The sequence below is a fragment of the Leptonotus elevatus genome, chromosome 16 (genome assembly GCF_054856555.1).
Source record: "Leptonotus elevatus isolate MCC_2025b chromosome 16, RoL_Lele_1.0, whole genome shotgun sequence".
NCBI lineage: Eukaryota > Metazoa > Chordata > Actinopteri > Syngnathiformes > Syngnathidae > Leptonotus > Leptonotus elevatus.
In genome coordinates, this window is record NC_141254.1 from 7,840,095 (window position 1) to 7,859,089 (window position 18,995).

The 18,995-nt window shown below is 39.3% G+C and overlaps 1 protein-coding gene across 1 annotated transcript; it reads right to left on the minus strand.

Moving 5' to 3' along the window:
* Window positions 1–171: 171 nt before the first annotated feature.
* LOC147160554 (uncharacterized) lies at window positions 172–17,668 on the minus strand. The gene is made up of 12 exons (XM_086097893.1): window positions 17,242–17,668; window positions 10,345–10,497; window positions 9,613–9,720; window positions 6,673–6,883; window positions 6,364–6,594; window positions 6,179–6,285; window positions 4,597–4,744; window positions 4,463–4,515; window positions 3,852–3,949; window positions 3,601–3,772; window positions 2,625–2,822; window positions 172–1,766 (listed from the first exon to the last, which is right to left on the minus strand). Exons 1-12 carry the CDS (start codon window positions 17,260–17,262, stop codon window positions 441–443), a joined length of 2,826 nt encoding a protein of 941 aa, XP_085954019.1. The 5' UTR covers window positions 17,263–17,668; the 3' UTR covers window positions 172–440.
* Window positions 17,669–18,995: the final 1,327 nt, after the last annotated feature.

An 18,995-nucleotide genomic window follows, 5' to 3' on the forward strand; every position in this document is an offset into this window, starting at 1 on the left:
AGTCTTTGCATTATATATATATTTATATATATATATAAATAATGCAAAGACTCCCGAGAACTTTTTTCTTTTTTTAAATCAGAAAATAACTCTCTCTGGACAGAAGTAGAGTACAATTCAAATGTGAAGCTACCGGACTACAGCACAGATGCTCATCAGGACGTCTCGATGCATAGCATCACCCATACGCTTTTATTTATTTATGGATCTTATTCAATATTTCTTTTGAATAATGGATGGGAAGGGTGGGGCTCTATGGCAGTGCTTGTTCAAGAGTCTCTGCGTTTAGTTTGCCTGGAAAGAAAGAAATGATTGGCGATTGTTTGTGTGACTGTAAGAATGCGATCAAAACATTCTGAGCGTAGATGTTGGCTTCCCACCAGGCTAAAAATAAAGAAAGCCCAAAAATGTGGATGATAAATTTTGTGGGTGGACCCTCTTCAGCTCTGCTGAGCCAGAACCAGAGAACTGGCCTGGGGCAGAACGGGGCTCGGGTGGCCCTTTGAGGGGTCCACATCGCATTTTTCCACACTGGCTCTCATCTGATCGCTGAAATTCTCCATTTTGTCCACCGAAGCGTTCCCTTCCTCCTTGAAATCCTCGTTAAGCATCTCGACGTTTCCTAACGGTTTGGTTATGGATTCCGACTTGTGGTTGCTTGTCTCCGTTAGCCCCGCTTCGGCTTCATTCTTAATGGTCACGGTCCTCTGGCTTTCCATTCCGGAACCCGACGGAAGGACTTTGCCAAACTTCACGGCGCTCAGATCATCATCCAGTTTCACCTGAAATGGCGGCAGGCCGAGCAGGAAGGCCCTGATCCTGCTGGGGGAGCTCAAGTCTGCCGGTTCCTCCTGGTTTTTCGCTCCCAGCTCGTGGCCCTCGCCCGCAGCGGCCCCCAAGAGGGGGCGCCCGTGGCCACCGCCCAGGCTAAAGTCCTCGGGGCGCTCCGAGCAGTCGGCTTTGACTTTTTTGAGAGACGGCTCGCACTCCGTTCCGTTTGAGGACGCTCGGCTGAGCTCGACCGGGTCCGCGCCGGGTCTTTTGAGTGGAAAGCGCTTGCTGAGGTTGAGGGGCAGGGCCTGCTCGGGCGGTGGCGTGATGGGCGAGCAGGGCGGCTTGGCGCTCAGGTCCTGGGAGAGAGCCTCGGACAGCCGGCGGGTGAAGCTTTGGAACTGAGTCGAACCCAGGCGAGTCCTCATCAGCTGCCGTACTTGGACACTGCAGTCCAGATCTAAAGGTAGGACCCGGAGGGGGGGCAAAGGGTGACGGTTCCTGACATCCCGAGCGACTCCCCTCTGTGCGTCCTCGTCCACGTTGCACCCCGAGCACATGTTGTGGTGCTGCTGAATCGTGTGGGCCGGCGGCGGCAGCTGGTCTACGCTCGGAAGAAGCGAGTCCGGGCTTCCCATTTTGGGTTGGAGGGTGTAGATGGTAGTGTGCGGCTGACTCGGCTCTTGGGGCGTCAGGGCCGGGCTCTCCATGACCCTCTGGAAGCCCACGCAGTTCCTGAGCACATCCAGGGGACACAAACCTTTGATGGGGCTGAACCCGCCTAGCGATCCGCCCACAAAGTGGCGAGGCAGCGCCGAGAGGAGGACGCCCGGAGCTGCGGACTCTCCGGCACGTTCCTTGGGGTCTTTTGGCTTGGGCGGAAAGGGGAGGAAGGGGGTGGACATGGGGGAGAGGTCCGGGGTGAGGGGCATGTTGATGGGGATGAGGGCCGGCTGAATGGGCTGCTGGGAGGGAGAGGGGAGGGGATGTGAAATCTGCAGAAAGAGGCGAGATGGTTACCACCTTGTGGAAAATTTATTTTTGAAGGTTTACAAATTGTTCGTCTTGGACATATTTAGAGATCTGCATCTGGGTTTTTAACTCATTTGCTCCCAAAAACGTGTACATGCATTCTATTTTAAATGTTTTGTTATGCTAGAGCATACAGAAGGCTTTGATGCAGCCTCTCAACTGCAAAGGAGGGTTGAAGAAATGGTAGTTATTACACAAACGGCTAGCAGGTGGCAGCAGAGCAAAATAGATCAACCAGGGCCATGTTGAAAATAATCTCAATTACTCAGAATTCCAAATAGATTTGTGAATAGTGATGAAACTTAGCTATATTCTAATGCGAATTGCTATAAAATGGAAACGGATAGAAATATACTTTTTCCTGATGAAAGAAGATACTCTAATCTTTCTTTTGGTAGGTTCCATGTTTTTACAGCAATAGAACACAATATTCTGTGGGCCTTTGCGAAATTAGTCAAAATCCAGTAAAACAGCCGGGAGTGAAGGGGATTGCTTCAGTGAAAATGGCTGGGAATTAAACATTGAAAAAATACTATAATTATGCAAGTTCCTTTAGGACCAAACAAGGTGTATTAAATAAGTCATAAAAAATAAATAAAAAAGTGCAAATATATAAATATATATGAACTCAAAATAAGTATTAATAATCTTTTATTTTTGTTTACGATTATGCCGATTTATTAATTGTGGCGTGTAATAATTGAAATAGAATATCGATTAATTGCACAGCCCTCATATAACAGATTATTGTCAAGAAATTTGTAAGGTTGACTTTTCTCTTAAATGGTTGTAATCACGAGAGTTCAAGCACAATATCGTACCTGCGGCGTGCTGCTGTTTGGCGTTGGTCCATCGCCGGTTCGGGCCGGAAGGATCGGCTTGGGAGACTCCGCTTTGACTTTGGTTTGTTGCTGAGCCAGCAGTTTGGCCTGAGCCATTAGCGTGGCTTTGTTGCGCTTGCCAGGCGGCCGGCCCCGCCTTCGTTTCACCATCACCACGATGCCGTCAGCGGTGGTGATCTGCAACGACGGCAGAATCAACACAACAATTTAGGGGGGCATTAAAAATGAATAATTTATAGTGCTAACAACAAAATGCCACAAGATGGCACCAAAGCCCTGGTTAAAAGTAGCAATTGGTGTCAAGGAAGATTCAAGGAACATTTAGCAGGGGTGACAAACTCATTTTAATTCAAGGGCCACTTTCACCCAAATTTGATCTCAAGTGGGCCAGACCAGTATGTCCGTGGCCTAAAAAGCTATAAATAACAGAAGGTGACAAATATTTCCATTTTTATTTGGTGCAAATAATTACACGTACATTATGAAATTATTTCCATTCATTAATTTTATTTTATTGCAGAGTAATAAAAAATAAGCTCCCAATATTTGCATCCAATCCTGAGTAAAAGCCAAATTTCTGAATCTCATTTAAGTGGTCGTCAGCGTGATAAAATTAGTAACAACAGTTAATTTGAGAGAAAAACTAACGGAAGTTTGTGTTCTGTATTCACGGGCCAAATTGGAACCCCCTGAGGGACCGGTTCTGGCAAAGGGTCTTGCGTTCGACACCTCTGATTTAGAAATTATTTGGACTACGGTGTCTGTTAGGGAGTTGGCCACTATTTGAGGAAACACAGTGAACACCCTGAATTCAGGGGGCTAGAGAGCCCTACCGCAAAAAATTGCCATCCTCGTAAAATGTCTTAAATTGATGAAGGCAAAACACTACACGTGGCTCCTCAACTATTAGAGGGGAGGCATTTATTAGAGGACATATGCTACATGTTGTTCTTACCGTAGTAGGTGGAGCGGCTGGCATCTTGGCTTTGACTTTGGGTCCAGGTTTTCTGCCCCGTGGGAGCGGCTTCCTCCCTCGGATGCCTCTGGGCTTCATGGGCAGGCTGCATTCTGGGATATTGACTTCCATGCCTCCTGCTATCAGGTGCTCCTCATAAGGGAGCATCAGCCTGAGACAAGAAGACACGTCACGTTTATATGCGGTGTCTAAGTCAGAAGGTTTGTACTTGAAAAGCGCTCGAGTCGGACCTTTCGTAGTGTCTCCTGGTGCAGGTGGCTGCACTGGTGCTGCCGGGACATCCGCCCAACTCGTTGTAAACCACCTTCCACAAGCGGTCCGACGTCACCTGAGACGCACAATGTGACATTTATCACAATGTTCATTCGTATCAATTTAAGCCTATACAGCCAAACGTATCGTATTAATAAATACAAGGCATTTTGAGCCCTCTATTTCATGGGTTTAATACTTTTTTTCCACCATTAAATCCCTGACGTATATGATCTGACACATGCATTGCACGGATAATCCAGTAGAGGGCAGTATCACCCAGATGATGGCTTTTCCAGCTACCTTGCAAGATCGCTCCAATTGAGAAAGTAGTGGGAAATGTTCTTTCTGATTTTTGGAAATACTAATATGCTTGATGTGTCTGTTTATTATTATATTTTTTTTGGTCATAAATAACCAAATCATTGTGACGTTGTGACAAGCATTGTGTATCAAATATGACACAAATCAAAAGTCATAGGTGGAAGTTGATTTTGTTCTCTCATATATTTCATGGTTCAGACTTTATAGGGTTAAGAAGCAGATCATAAATGAGCAAAGAAACAAAACAAATTTAAACGTGTGTCACCTTTTCGTAGCCTCCGAGACGTCTGACCATCGAGAACATGAGGAAGAGGTCGACTGAGGGCATCGAGGCAGAAAAAAATAGCTAAAAATTTCTGCCAGTGAAGCAAATCGAGATAAGATGTGAGCCCAACTCACTCTTCTTGAAGCCGAGGTTGGGCACTTTGTGGATGGGTGAGCCGTGACGCTCCATGAAGGCGAAGAGCTCGTCCAGGAACAGCTGCTCTTCGGGGTGCGGGAGCCAGCTGTCCTCGCCGCCCACCTCCACACTGCCCATCACGTTCTCCTAAAAAAGACGACGCGAGGTGGTGGTTATCGTGTTGAAGAGCAAAAAACAAAATAGATTTTTTTTTAATCGAATTTCAAAGAAAAAAACAATGATTTTCATTTTCGAGCTTGATATTGATTCATACAACCTTGTTTTTCCCATAAATTCATTAGAAATTAAAGAATTTTAAAGGTCTTTTTTAATCTTACTGTTTTCTTGACATTTACTGTTCACATGAATTTAAAAGTATTTTCTTACATTAATGAAAGACCTGACTTACTGCACTTAAAGACAATTCAGAATTTTTTTAATTTATGTTTGGAATTATTGAATTAGAGTTATGAACATATTTTCATGATCTCATCCTTGCTGATGTCAATGTTTGTGTAACACTTAAGTGATTATAACACATGTTGCTTTAATTAATCAATTAAATCATTTAACCAGTGACTCCACAAAATTATTTGGAATTTAATGTTTGTGGAGTTTTTATCATGTCATTGATAGTTCCATAATTAATCAACATCGATTTAATTGACGTGAATCGAATCATGAAAAATCAAAATCGAATCAAACTGAACTCTTGTGAATCGAAATTGAATCGACTAAGGAAATTAGAATCGATACCCAGCTCTACAAAAAACAGAGCAAGTGGAATTTCTATGGAATGGCAGTCTAAAAAACAAAAAAAACAATAAAAACTGAATTATTAACTAGCTACTTCTAACATATTTTTGTTTCTAAATTTTTATTAATTTGCGGAGAGTCTGAGTTGTGGAGAGTCTCAGTTGCCAAAATGGACGAGTGCAGTCAGAGAATGGGGTGATTGATTATTGCCAACAGACTCACAATATCCACACTCTCCTTTATTCTTGCCCATTCCATGTCTTTTTGGCGACCCGCTTCTTCTTTGACAATCACACCATGTTTTTATGGTTCAATAAAAATAAAAAAAATTGTAGTTTTTATGTTGCTGTGCAAATTTTTTTGTGATGGTCCACTTTAACATTGCACTTTAAAATAAACAAAATCTACTGCAATTATTCAATTAAAGTGGATTTCACATAAAAGTTAAATGAAAATTGTACACATCTAAACTGTTCTTTCATGTACCACTAGAGGGAGCCTGTATTTAGTTTTTTAAGTTTTGTTTTTTTCTGGCCCTTTAACAACACCTCGACATATCCACGACACTTAATCAAAACCAGAACCATTTACTGAACATAAATCCAGTTTAATCTCTTAATGGCTCTTTTTGTATATAATATAGGTAACTTAATATTTTTAAGTAGCTAAAAGATGTCTGGTCAGTTTTTTGGTGGCGGAAAAGCAGAAAAAACAAGTTGCAGCTTCCTCTTAGAAATGAAGTTGGTTTTTTTTAAAGGGAAGAAGACTCAGCTAATGTCAACTAATGCCATTTGTCTGCTATCTGAAAAGTAGAGAGACTCAAACCTTCATTCTCTCGATCCAGGATTCCGACTGGCCGGAGGTCGGCGTGTCTCTGCCGTCGCGGCCTCGTCTCTTGCGAGGTCGTCCTCGGAGGCTAAGAGATGGACACCCTGCAGGGAAAAAAAAAAAAATAATGTACAATACTAAAACCAATCAGTAATTTTTTAGCTTTTTCCCAAAGCACTTACGGAACTGCCAGGTGAAGCTGACGCTGTTTTCCAGCGTGGGGTGGTTGAAAGTGTCCCTGCAGTACATCAAGCGGGTGCTGGGCATCACCCTGACGCCGCCCAGGGCCAGCAGGTGGGCGTCCTGCAGCGTCGGACCCCGGGCGCAGTCCTGGATGCGCCTCTGCAGCGAGCGGTAGCGGCAGTATTGCGGGTAGCTGAGGACTTTGACACCCTGGCATTCGCTCACGCCGTCTACGCGACAACAAAAAGCGGAGCGGTTAGCATGTCGTCACGTGGTCGCCGTCATGTGAGCGTTTGTGTGTTTCTTGCTTTCGTTCTTGTCCTTCAGAGGTTTGTAGTCCGTCGTGTTGCCGCCGCTGCCGTCAGTCTCGCTGCTCGGCGGCGCTTTGTGGAGCCCGTTGGGGGTGACGCAGGGTGTCGCTTTCGGTCCGGCGCTCCACGCCGGCGGCTCGTCGCACGACCACCGCACCAGGTCCTCCACCCGCAACACCATCTTTCGGGACACGGCCACAACCTCGTCCTACACAAATCATCAGGCAACATTGTCGAATGTGATTTTGAGAGCTGGATAAAAATGTTCTGGAAAAATATGCCTTACAAAAAAAAAATCCAAGAAAACTTCAAATGTCATGTGTTGATGTCACGTAAGCAACACTTATATGACACGCCCCTGTTCGCTCGCCATTTTGTTTGTCGAACATCTTGAGAGGGTGAGTACTTCTGCTTTATTTGAGTTTGTTTCATGATATAGTAATCATCTTCTCTTTATGCTTGTATCAAATGTTACCGATTTGAGGTTGATGCCTTCATTTGGCAAAAATAAATAAATAAAATAAAGTTGGCCAATTTTAAAAAATGGATAATGCAGAAAATAACTTATTTTTAGGTTCCTTAATGCTTACCGCAACAAAAATATGAATTACAGGCAGAATGTTTGATTGTTTTACAATACTTTAAATCCTTTAGTATTTCGTTAACTTGACAACACATTGGAATGTTCAAATACAAAAACATGCAAAAAAGGATGAATTGGTGAATTTAGATTTTGACCATATATGTATGGTCAAAAACAACAAACAACATAAGAAATTGCTGGCAAAATATGATCTATTTTTTCTACTCCAGTATTTTTGTTGTTATAAAAGGATGACTTTAAAGAAGAATATCAACCCACAATTATTTTTTTGGACAATAATATGTTCTATGCAGCCCCACTAGTCTAAATTATGGTTACTAATGTGTTACTGGTCTAAATATGGCGTTCTGGTTAATATTGCAGTAATGCAATATGAGTTAAGCCGCAAAATCCAGCTGTTTTTATCCATCTCAGTGGGCGGCCATTTTGCCGCGCTGCTGTTGACTGAAGATGATATCAATGTTGTTCAGGTCTCGGGTAACAACCAATCACAGCGCAGTTTCAGAAAACAGGTGAGCTGTGATTGGTCGTTGCCTGAGCCCTGAGCAACATTGACGTCATGTTCACTTGACAGCAAGTGACAAAATGGCCGCCCCCTGAAATGGATAAAAACAGCCGGATTTTGCTGCTCAACTCATATTCCAAAAATGTAATATTAATCAGAATATCATGTTTAGACTAGAGAGGTCACATATAACATATTATTGTCAAGAAATGTTTAAGGTTGACTTCTACTTAAAAAAGAAAAGAAAAAAGACACCTTTCTAACATGTCAAAACATCTGTATTTTTTATATAGGATGTACACAGAGAGAGTTCTGAATAGCACTTACTGCTGCATAATAAAGTAAGATTGTATCAACAATTAATTTGCAAAACTCTGCCTGATTAATCTTTATTGTTTTGTTTTTTGAAAAATATATAGATTTTTTTCCCATTATTAAAAACATGTAACAAAAAATTGTGTCTTTTGGGGGATGTAATTGGTTAGTGACACTTCAGTTCATTTTCAAATGGGGAAAATTAATTTCAGTTGAGCTTGTTCATGGAACAAATTTAAATTAAACCATGCAAAATTGGAAAATTTGTTTTGACTTGAAAATCAACCAGTGTGAGCCGATTGAAAAATGTTGCCCGTATTATTGCACTTTTATGCTCTGTAGGTTTCTCAGTGGATTGGGGAGGTGAAATAAAAAATATTGCGTAATACATATATCAAATCCCAGCTGTGACACAAATGCTAGCAGCAGCTAACCCCGTTGTGAGACATTCAAGGTTGGGCATCGGAAGACATTTTATTTTGAGATTTCGTCACACTGGCTGGGGATTCTTAAAGGTAATCTGGAGATAAATAGCATGTTAAAAAGCAGACGCTTGACGGCGGATGCAAGTTCACAGCCCGTCTGCAGCGATCTCTTGCAGGCCAACCCCCCTTCCAGGTGGGAGTTCCCGCATTCCTGCCCCCCATAGTAGCCAGGTGTGATCTTATTAACACACCGTGAGGTGAGCAGGCAGGCAAGGGGCGAGGGGGAGGAGGCTCAGCGGAAAAAAGAAATAAAAAAAAAAGATGTATTATTATACGTTTAGGTTGTGATTCATAGGCCTGCTCGTGAACGGCCGCCGCAGTGCATCATTGTGCAAGACTTTTGTTTCTGCTGCGTGCAAGGTAAGGCGGAAGCGGCTGCTTGTAATTCAAACAATGAGCGAGCCAGCCAGCAACTCGCAGGAGCTGAAATGGAACACGTTTGAGGACTCTTCCAGCCAATAAAGTTGCCTCTTTTTTTTCAGAACTTTTTCCCAGCGAACTTGAAGGTGGAAATTGTTTAAATTTCTTCCAAAACGCCTTTAGAGGCTACGTTCCTGTGACAAGGTTATTAATAGTCCTTCTTGACGCATTCCTCTGATTATATTAAGATGGCGGTGGACTTACTCGCCGGCGTACAGGAATAACATTTCCATGCATTATGATTTTCAAATCTGCCTCACGTTCCGACATGTGATTGTTTTGTTGTTGTTGTAATATATTGTTAAATTAATAACAAAATAAAAACATACAAATAATAAATAAAATATAAATAATAAATAAATAAAAATAATAAAATAAAACAATAAAATCTGTGATTCTGTATCATTTTCTTTCACCTTTAAACGTTTACTTACCTCCAGTTGACATGACTTTTTGCTAAATATAATACAAATAATATACAACATTTCTAAATTAATAATAATTGGATGACTCTTTTTTTCTAGATAAAAATCAATAAGCCCATGAACACAATGCTGGTATTGAATGAGCCCCTCACCCCCTCCCATTCCCCAGGACCTTTCACCTACCTCACCATGCTCCCTGGTTCGACCTTTTGGCGTGTCTTCGGGCAGGAAGTAGAGTCTGGCGCTGGCCAGGAGGTGGCGCTGCGTCTGGTCTTCCCACAGCAATGTCACCTGTACACGCAAACCATATTATGAATACATTAAATGACAGTTATCGGTACATTTGAAAATTTATTAAAATTTAAATGTAATTTGATTACAAAATACAATGAACACAATTTTTAAAAATGACATTAAAAAATTAATTAAAATGTAATCTAATGAAAAAATACAATGAATAAAAAAAAATACATTTAAACATTTATTAAAATTCAAATGTACATAAAAATTTTTTTATTACAACTAAAAATTAATATATACAAACTTTATCAATCAATGTTGTAATGGGTTGTTTTTTTCTGTATCATGGAATGGATATATTGCTTTCCTTGTGCCCATTGGTTGTTTGGGATGGGGATATCGTAATTTATACTCACCATATGAGAGAAACTTGGGCTATGTCCATGAAAAGTTTGTCTTTCTTCTAAGCATTTGTTTTGATTAAAATATTTGTCACCTTTTAAATGTCCAGCAATGTCCCATCAACATGTGGCCTTACTTGAATAGCATGACACCTTCAGGTGCTTAATTTAGCTTTATCATGGCTCGCTGACTCAAGAGTTGCTCAGTTATTTGTAAACAGGTTGTGAACTCCAAATGAGTGGATTTGAATTGCTCAGGTTGCGCCCGCCTCACCTCAGCGATGCAGGCGGGATCGCCCGGCCCGCAGCGAACGAAGTAAAACTCGCCCAGCCGCCACACCTGCACGGGGGCGTCGGCTCGAGTCTTGCTGCCGACCGACTTGTAGAAGGCGAAGCTGCCTCTCTGGCAGGAAGGAGCACCCAACCACTGCAGGGAAAAGTGGGACGCACGCGTCAGGCAAATGTTTCTGGAGGTTTGTCATGATGATGCATATTTTCTGTCGTCAAATCAATTTTACATTGACAAAAAAAAACAATCAGTTCATAACATAAAATTATCAAAAACTACATTATTCATTTACTGAGTTTATTCAAAAGTACCTAATTATGCTTACAAACTTTTTTATGTTAAAAAAACCTACACTGCTTAACACACTACTTAAAATATCAATTAGTTCAAATATACAAAAAAAAACTCATTTATTTTTGGACACGTTTTTGCAAGCGAATTACTATTTTTTTTTATTGATATTGTAACACTAAATTAAAACTGACATAGGCAAATATTGCTATCAATCAAGGTAGAGAATTTCGCATGGACGTCTCCGCCACATTGTAACATGGTTAGAAGGTAAAAGAGAGAGAAAAAGAACGTTAAAAATTAACCCCTGCGTGTGTGCAGCATATCTTCGGCAGTTCCTGATACAGACTGTAAATAGCGTCTGTGTGAGCGTGACAATATTGCAGGTCTCCACGCACATGCAGTACTTTCGAAATGACTCACCCGCAGCCTATTAGAGAAAATGATGTATGAGACGCAATCGGCCGCTGTGGCGCGAGTCAATGGAGGAACAGTTCGGTTCCGGATAAGACACTTTTTAATAAGTAAGTAGACGCGTGGGGGCAGAATAATGCTGAAAATAAATCTGAACACAAAAGGAGGCGCTGTCCAATAAATACATTTTACACAAAGACACATCTTATTCCAACATTCTGCCTCAAAGGTAACAATCCAATCAAGTTCAAGTTGAAGCAAAATACGCCATTTTTGCCACATCGCAAGAACTGTTTGAATCTGGCAAATTTGAATAAATAAAAGTCTGACCACTCTGCGGTGGCGAAACCGCTGTGCAGCTTGTGAGGAATGATTCATCAAATTGAAGCACAACACTTTGCCATGCTTTTGAACCTGACGCAAATGTGAAATTTAGGAGGGTTCTTGTCACTCATGATGCAATAATGTAAGCTCAAAACAAATTGGGGATAAATTGTGTTTAAATGCGAGGTGGGAAAATGTAAGTCTTATTTTTTTGTAAGTAGGGATGTAACGGCAACATTGCAATAATAAAATTGCAACAATATTGTAGTCGATATTAAAAGCATCACATTTGTTAAAAGGGCCATGTTTTTTTCCTTTCGTGCAGTTCCAGCACCATCTAGTGGTAAAATCTATTATTGGAGTTTAATTTTAATTAGGCATGTTTTGGCCATCTACATTCACGCTAATCCCCAGGATGAACTACATAGACCATTTCTTTGTCACTGTTGTGATTATGTACAAAAACAAGTTTTTATACAGTGTCGTGAGTTTTTTCTATATGGCCAACCTCCCCACAATATCGTGATAATTACCACATTGCGAGGTTTATATTGTGATAATATTATATTGTGACATTTGGATATCATTACAGCTGTTCTGGTGGGCTTTTTATTTTACCATTCACAAAAAAAAACATCATTTGAAAAGGGTGTGTAAACTTTTTACAAACGCATTTGATTCTATCACTGCAGGTTGTGTATTTTTTGTTTTTATAACAGGCCGGGCCGAATGCTTAACATGACAGCCACGGAAATGTGGCCCTCCTGATATTGAACCCATCAGGCTCCGTCCTCTGTGATTGCAGTTGGGAGCTGGAGGCATAAAAAAAAGACCGAATTACAGCAGCTTTACATGAAACACAATACGCAGACTCTCAGCTGCCACCTGCCAGCAAGCAGCAAACGACACCAAATATTTCACAGATGATCTTTCTGGCTGACAAACAGTCGAGCTCACCTCTCAACAATACTTTTCTTTTTAATCATTCTGCACATAGAAATATTGTCCGCATACATATTTTAATGATTAAATGATGCATTAGACATTGAGTGTGTTGCATTTTTCCCATTCCCTAGCATCCCTTTTAAATCTTCAAGTTTTGTAAATGTATCAGCAAAGGCAGATTATATTAGCATGAAAATAAAATCACATGCATTTGTTGAATCTGTAGATGACTGGCTTGAGAAGTCATGATGTGTCACTCGAACCTGATGTTAAAAAGTAGGATCTGAATAATCAACTGTCCAATGGGGGGAACAAATAAATTAATAATTCCCAGTTGTTTTGGTTTTATTCAAATGCAATAAAACCAATTTTTTTTCTACGACTATTTTCTAATTCAATTGTCTTTAGTCCTTTGTAAAGCACCACTAGCTACGCGACCCTCAAGCTTTTTTTGTGTTGATCAGGGGCAGATATAACAAGTTTTTACTTCTTTCTGTCCCCTTTTATTTCAAAGAGTGAAATAAATTTGAATTTGAAGTTTGAAATTTAAGGCGCCATAAAAATCTAAACTAGTTATATTGTTATGAATACAGATATGTGGAAAACAAGTAATTACTAATTAATATTTTCAAAACATTTTAGAGGGCAGAAACGTATTTGTTATTTCAACAATAACATTCCTCAACAATTGTTTTAACAATTAAACATGAAAACTATGTAAGAAATAGCACAAAAGTATGCCATGTTCTCTATGCAATCTAGTTATGATAGACTCAAACGCGCCTCTTCAGGTGGCGCTAAGCACTGCATTCAATTTTTCCTCATTATTTAAAAAAAATATTGCTTTCTCCATTGTTTCTGATCATATTACTATTTGAATTCGATGTCAAACAATAAATCAACAAAATAAATGACAACATTTAAATGAATAAGCTTTGGAACCACTATATAAAAAATTACACATTGTTGGCCAGAAAATATTTCATATTTATCTGATAAAACGTCCCGATAAATATTTTACAAAGAACTACAAAAAAAATGTTTTACAGATACTAATTAAAAAAGTTATTTATTTATTTATCTATTCATAAATTCAAGAGATTAGACTGATTTTCATATTCCAGTAGAGTGAAATATGTGTTTTTGAGATGAAATAATCAATGTGGCGTGTGTGTCTGCGTGTATGGGTGGGGTCGCCTGTGCAGCTGCTCCTCATTTACTCCTACTAAAAAAGGTCGGACTTGAAGATTCACCCAAATAAAGTGCTTATTCTGCATTTCCTGTGTAGGACGACGAGTGTGCGTGTACATTACAGCAACCAGTCGTTCCTGTTTGGCTCGTCATTGTCATGACTGCCTCCCCATTTCCCTGACTGCCCAAATGCAGAATATTCTCAAATTCTCACTCTTGTTGTGCTGATCAACCACAATCACCCCCCGCCTTTAAAAAAAAAGGGGGGGGGAAAGCACCACACCATACACCCCCTCCCCCACCGCATACCCACCCTTCCTCCTCCTCCTCCTCCCCAACTCCCACCCTCCCCCCACACGCCACAGTTCTGCAGACAAGCTGCAGCAGGCACAGGGTCAATTTATAAAGGAATTTAAAAAAAAAAAAAAAGTCAGGAGAGCCGCAAATAAAAATTTGAAAGATGAAAAAAAAGGACATGTAGAGTGGTGACGTGGTGGAGTCTCAGTGCCTCATTAACGTCGGAGAAAAAGGAAGCCACACATGACGGAGGCCCAGAGGGAAAACTACACATACAAAAAAAAACCTCCCAAACCACAACAAAGTCTCCTTCTATTCAGTTTTAACACGATATCAATCTCCCCCGACGTTTAAAAAAAAAATAAGAAAAAAAGGCGGGGCCACCGGTGGACGGCAAACATACATATGCAGCTGAAATTACAGAAGCAAGAATAAAAATACGTGTGGGAAGACTGCAGGGATATTATAATGACACACTGAGAAAGCAGGCGTACAATAAAAATCATTTTTAAAAAGCTCAGAGTACTAAAGAGAAATAAAATGCACGTTTTAAAATAGAAATGACAATTTAAGTGGAGTATCAACATCTTATAGGTCAATATATTGATGGAAATGTTGCCTATATTTCCAAACAACTGAGAAAAGGGAGTATCAAGAACAAAATAATGAATTATGTCGTATAAATAGACATGAAAAGCAACACAAAACGGAATATTTTAACATTAAATTCATCGAGTGCTACATGCAGAAAGCCATTCTCATTAACATATTTACTTGACAAAATGGATGCCCTACAAGACAAACAGCAAGCAGGATTATTACCAGATTAGCTCAATTGATGATAATATAAGAAAAGATTGGACTAAACACAATTATATAGTTAAAAATGATTATGAACTTGAAGACACACCGACACACAAATCCTGTTTAGTTTGACTGAAAGGATGGTGGAAATTGTGGGTAAAAATGCACAATATGAATCACTAATAAGGGGGGGGGGGGGGTTGATATCAATAAATGAAGCACTGTTGAAGATAAATGTATTATTGTATTACTTGATAAAATATACAGTTTGTTTACCTGCTAGTTGCTTACATAAAAGAAGTGACCTAATTGAAGGGGAACTGCAAATATATAAAATTTGCCACGACAAACAATTTGACATTGTGTTGTCTTGTACTGCTTTTTGTAGTCCTTTGTATGAAAGAGGCTATAGCAATGAACCTGAGTGGAGGTACAAACGTTAAATTTGTCATTTAAGACAAAACAATAGACACATTTATACAACATTGTGTTGCTTGACAAAAATGTTTACTGCTAAATTCAGCCGACCTAAACTACAAATATATTACATTTGTCAACACAGACAAGATAACAATAGACAAACCCAACATTGCGTTGTCTTGACAAACTGCCTTTTGCCGTCGTTTGTATGAAAGAAATGATATAAATAAAGCTGACCCGAGCTGCACATTATATTAGCCACTACAGACAATAAAATAGGAAAATAAATCCAACAATGTGTGGTGTTGACAAACTACAGTAATCTCCGATATACCGTGGACTTCAATATCGCAGATTATTTTTCCTGATAAATATATATTTTTTTATTTTAAATATATTTACAATGTGTTGAAAAGTATATAAATAAGTTTCAATATGATTACAGCGTAAAGGAGAGTTTTTTCAAGGCTTAAACTGTAAAACGTATTATTAGCCTAAATAGCATAATTGCTGTGTCAATTCTCAGTTTTCCGAGTCATGGTGATCTAGTAAGGTGAATGAATTGTGTTTTATTTATTTTTTTATTACCATTCATCTACGGTGCTTTTGAAACATTTATCATTCCAAAAGAGCAGGAAAACAAGCAAGAACAAAAACTCCCCTTCACTTTAGCAGCCACCAGGGTACCAGAGTGTATGTTCTACATGTATTTAACTTAATTACAGTGAAGACATGTGATGAATAGGAACATGAGAGTATGATAAACATACTATTATCCATTACAAGGATTTCATGCAGCAGTCTCCAATCTTTTTGGACTTTTTGTTTCTCTCCCTCCCTCCTCCAGAGCCTGAGGGGAGGTGGCTAAAGGAGAAACAGTGCTCAACTCAGCCTAGTGGTGGAAATGAGGCAGGAAAATAAAAACCACATAATATAATCTGAGAGGCCAGTCTCAAAATGTGAACACACACACACACACATCAAGAGTTTGAGATGGAAACCCTTAATCTGTTTGCGTCAGTGCACGTGATATTTTTCTGAGGGGAAAAAAATGCAAAGGCATTTTTTTTAAAGAGTTTTGAGAAAGCTCCTTTTTAATATTAATTAGATAATGTCCTCTAATATAGAGCTAAGTCTTTATCTTTTTTTCCCCCAAACAGTTTTGACCTTGGATATATCCTGTTATTCAACACCACTGGGAAGGAATACAGCAATGACATTTTTTCAATATATTTGAATGCACATGAATATTAGACGATAGTATTAAATATTATGTTAATACAAATTGATTTTGAGCTCTGTGCTCTCTCTCTGTGCGGATTTTAAATCTATCTAAAAAAAGAAAAGAAAAAAAGTCACCATATTCATACCTCAATATTAGCATTCCTCAAACAGTGGTAATTACAGCCGAGACAAAATGTCGGGGCTTGGTAATATTATAACGCTCCCTGTTCACACCAACGAAACAGTCCAACCTCGCCCCTGTCGAGCGATTCCAACATTTTTAAATGAAGAAATAATATGTAGTTTATTTTAAATTATAACAATTGTTAGCTTAAGGCTAGGCTAAGCTAGCTGGCTGGCTCGGCTAAAAAAAAAGAGGAGGGGGTTAGCTTTAAAAGTTTCCTGTTTTTTCCCCTCGTTTTTTTTAAACAATAAATGTTATTTTATTTCGGTAATATGTGCTTCGTCGTTGGTGGGGGGGTGGTCGGTTAGCATAGTCGGGAAACGGTGGGGGGGGACTAATGTCGACACGACCACACAAAGAAATTAATCATTAAACACGACGGGAAATATCAAGAAATTATTACACGCGGATTTTGAACGTGCTGCCGTTGAGTGGGAAAACAGTCAGGCGTCAGCTTGCTGTGTGTCACGGTCGGACGTTTGATAACAGGGGGGGAAATATATCAAATATTATTCATACATATGCCACGTTTGAGGTGGGGGAGAAGTTGTAATAAAAGTTGGAATTGTGAGTCACAGAAACTCTATGTGTGTGTGTGGGGGGGGGGGAAGGGGTGGGAGGGCAATCAATGCGATATGGTCAAACTAAATGAAATAAAACTCCAAATCCGAGGCCTAATTTATCGACGATTAATTTCAACAAGGCGACGAGCAGCGAGAAACCCGACTGTTACGGATGGGGCATTTAATAGAAAGAAAATAATGATATATATATATATTTTTTTTTACCTGTATTGCATTGTGCTCCATTGCAGTCCTGCATTCCCTCTGTGAGGCCCCTCTCCGGTTACACCGTCGGGACTCGCCGTCACACAAACAAACGCACACCACCGAACCAGAAAGAGAAAGAAAGCGAAGCAAAAATGATATAAAAAAATTTTGCTTTTTTTTTTTTGCGTGGAAATAGGACAGGCTCTAGGTGTGGCCAAAGTTTGCCAACTTAAATGTTAATATCGAAAAAAATATTTCCTCTACGGATGAGCAATCTACCACGATAAATCCACCTCGATTTGACTTTAAAATTTTAAAATGTAACAAATGAAATCGAGTATCCAAGTAAGGAAGCCATTAGGGCGTCCGGGTAGGTAATATTGTCGCGCTACATTGGGAAATAAAAAAAAATAAAAAATAGTTGAGCTGATCCCAGAGCTGCCTCTTTCACTCTCTCTCTCTCTTTTTGTGTGTGTGTTTCAGTGTTATGTGTGTTGGGTCAATGCGCATGCGTGAAGCTGAACGCATGGCGATGATTTCCAGTGGTCGTAAAGCTTGAATGCCTGCAGAAGAAAAAAAAAGGCAAAGCTTAATATATATGAGGGAAAAATTTGTCGAGCAGCTAAATGAGTCTGATAAAAAAAAGATTACTATTATTATTATTACTATTATTATTATTATGTGGTGGTGGTATAATGCACTGGGTGTAGTTTTAGTGGGGGTTGAGCATTGAATGGAGGCTGTAATGACAGCATCCATTGTTCATGTGTCTGAAAATATGCAGCCTGCCATTTTCTGATAGTCCAGTTGAAAATTAAGGTGAATAGTGACACACACACGCGAACCTTTTTTTTTTTTCATTTGACATTTTTAAGTAATGCTTGGATGCTATCCAAAATCAGGAAAGATTCATTACCACGACTTTTATAAGGATGCAGTCTGCAGAAAAGAAACATTTAACTCTTTCAAGGCTCAACTATTTTGATATAGTCACAAATGAGGTATTACAAAACACTATAACATTTTAATATACAATGTTAAATATTTTTGGGGGGAGAAAATAATTTTGCTAGGATTTTTTCTTTTACGGTTTTTAGATGAAATGCCAGATTTTCAAGATTAAAGTTGCAATATTACCAGAATAAAAGCATGTATTTTTTTTAATGACACAATATTACTAGAATAACGTTGCAGACAGTATTTTTGAGATAAATATATTTTTCAGGAAATTTTTTAGTTTTTAATTTTTTGTTGTTGTTGTTTAGGTTAAAGTAGCATTATAAGAATAAAGTCATATATTTCTCAGAAAGTCACACAGTATATTTGCAAGTTATATTAAGACTAATACAAAAAATTACCTTTTATATAACCTAATCTTACATTCCTATACTCTGGAGAAAATACTAAAATTACAAGACACATTATAACTTTCAACTTGTAGTCATACGACCTTTTTCAAAAAAATATTCAACTTTATTCTCGGAATATTATGAGTATGGCTGGAACTGTAATATTGTTTGTACAATAATGTAAAAAACTGAACTGGCCTTGTAGTGTGAAACGTTTAAACAGACCACTAGGGGGTAGCAGATCAACATTGTTGGGGAAACTTAATCTACATCACAAACGAAACTAGTAAATTATAAAATACAAAGAGAAAGTTTGTTCTTTATCTTGTAAAACCTGTCTTTAGCCAAACAAGGTCAACAAGTCCATGTAATGATTACATGAATGGCGCCTTTTGTGTAATGGTCACATGAAACACCACATAA

Bases quoted from the DNA above. Each gene is read 5' to 3' on its own strand.
- LOC147160554 (XM_086097893.1), bottom strand. From the start codon at position 17,262: ATGGAGCACAATGCAATACAG. The intron at 6,286-6,363 runs GTAAGTGCTTTG...TTTTCCCTGCAG, and splicing joins CAGCTTCACCTGGCAGTTCC to GGTGTCCATCTCTTAGCCTC. The intron at 1,767-2,624 runs GTACGATATTGT...CTCTTTCTGCAG, and splicing joins CAAACAGCAGCACGCCGCAG to ATTTCACATCCCCTCCCCTC.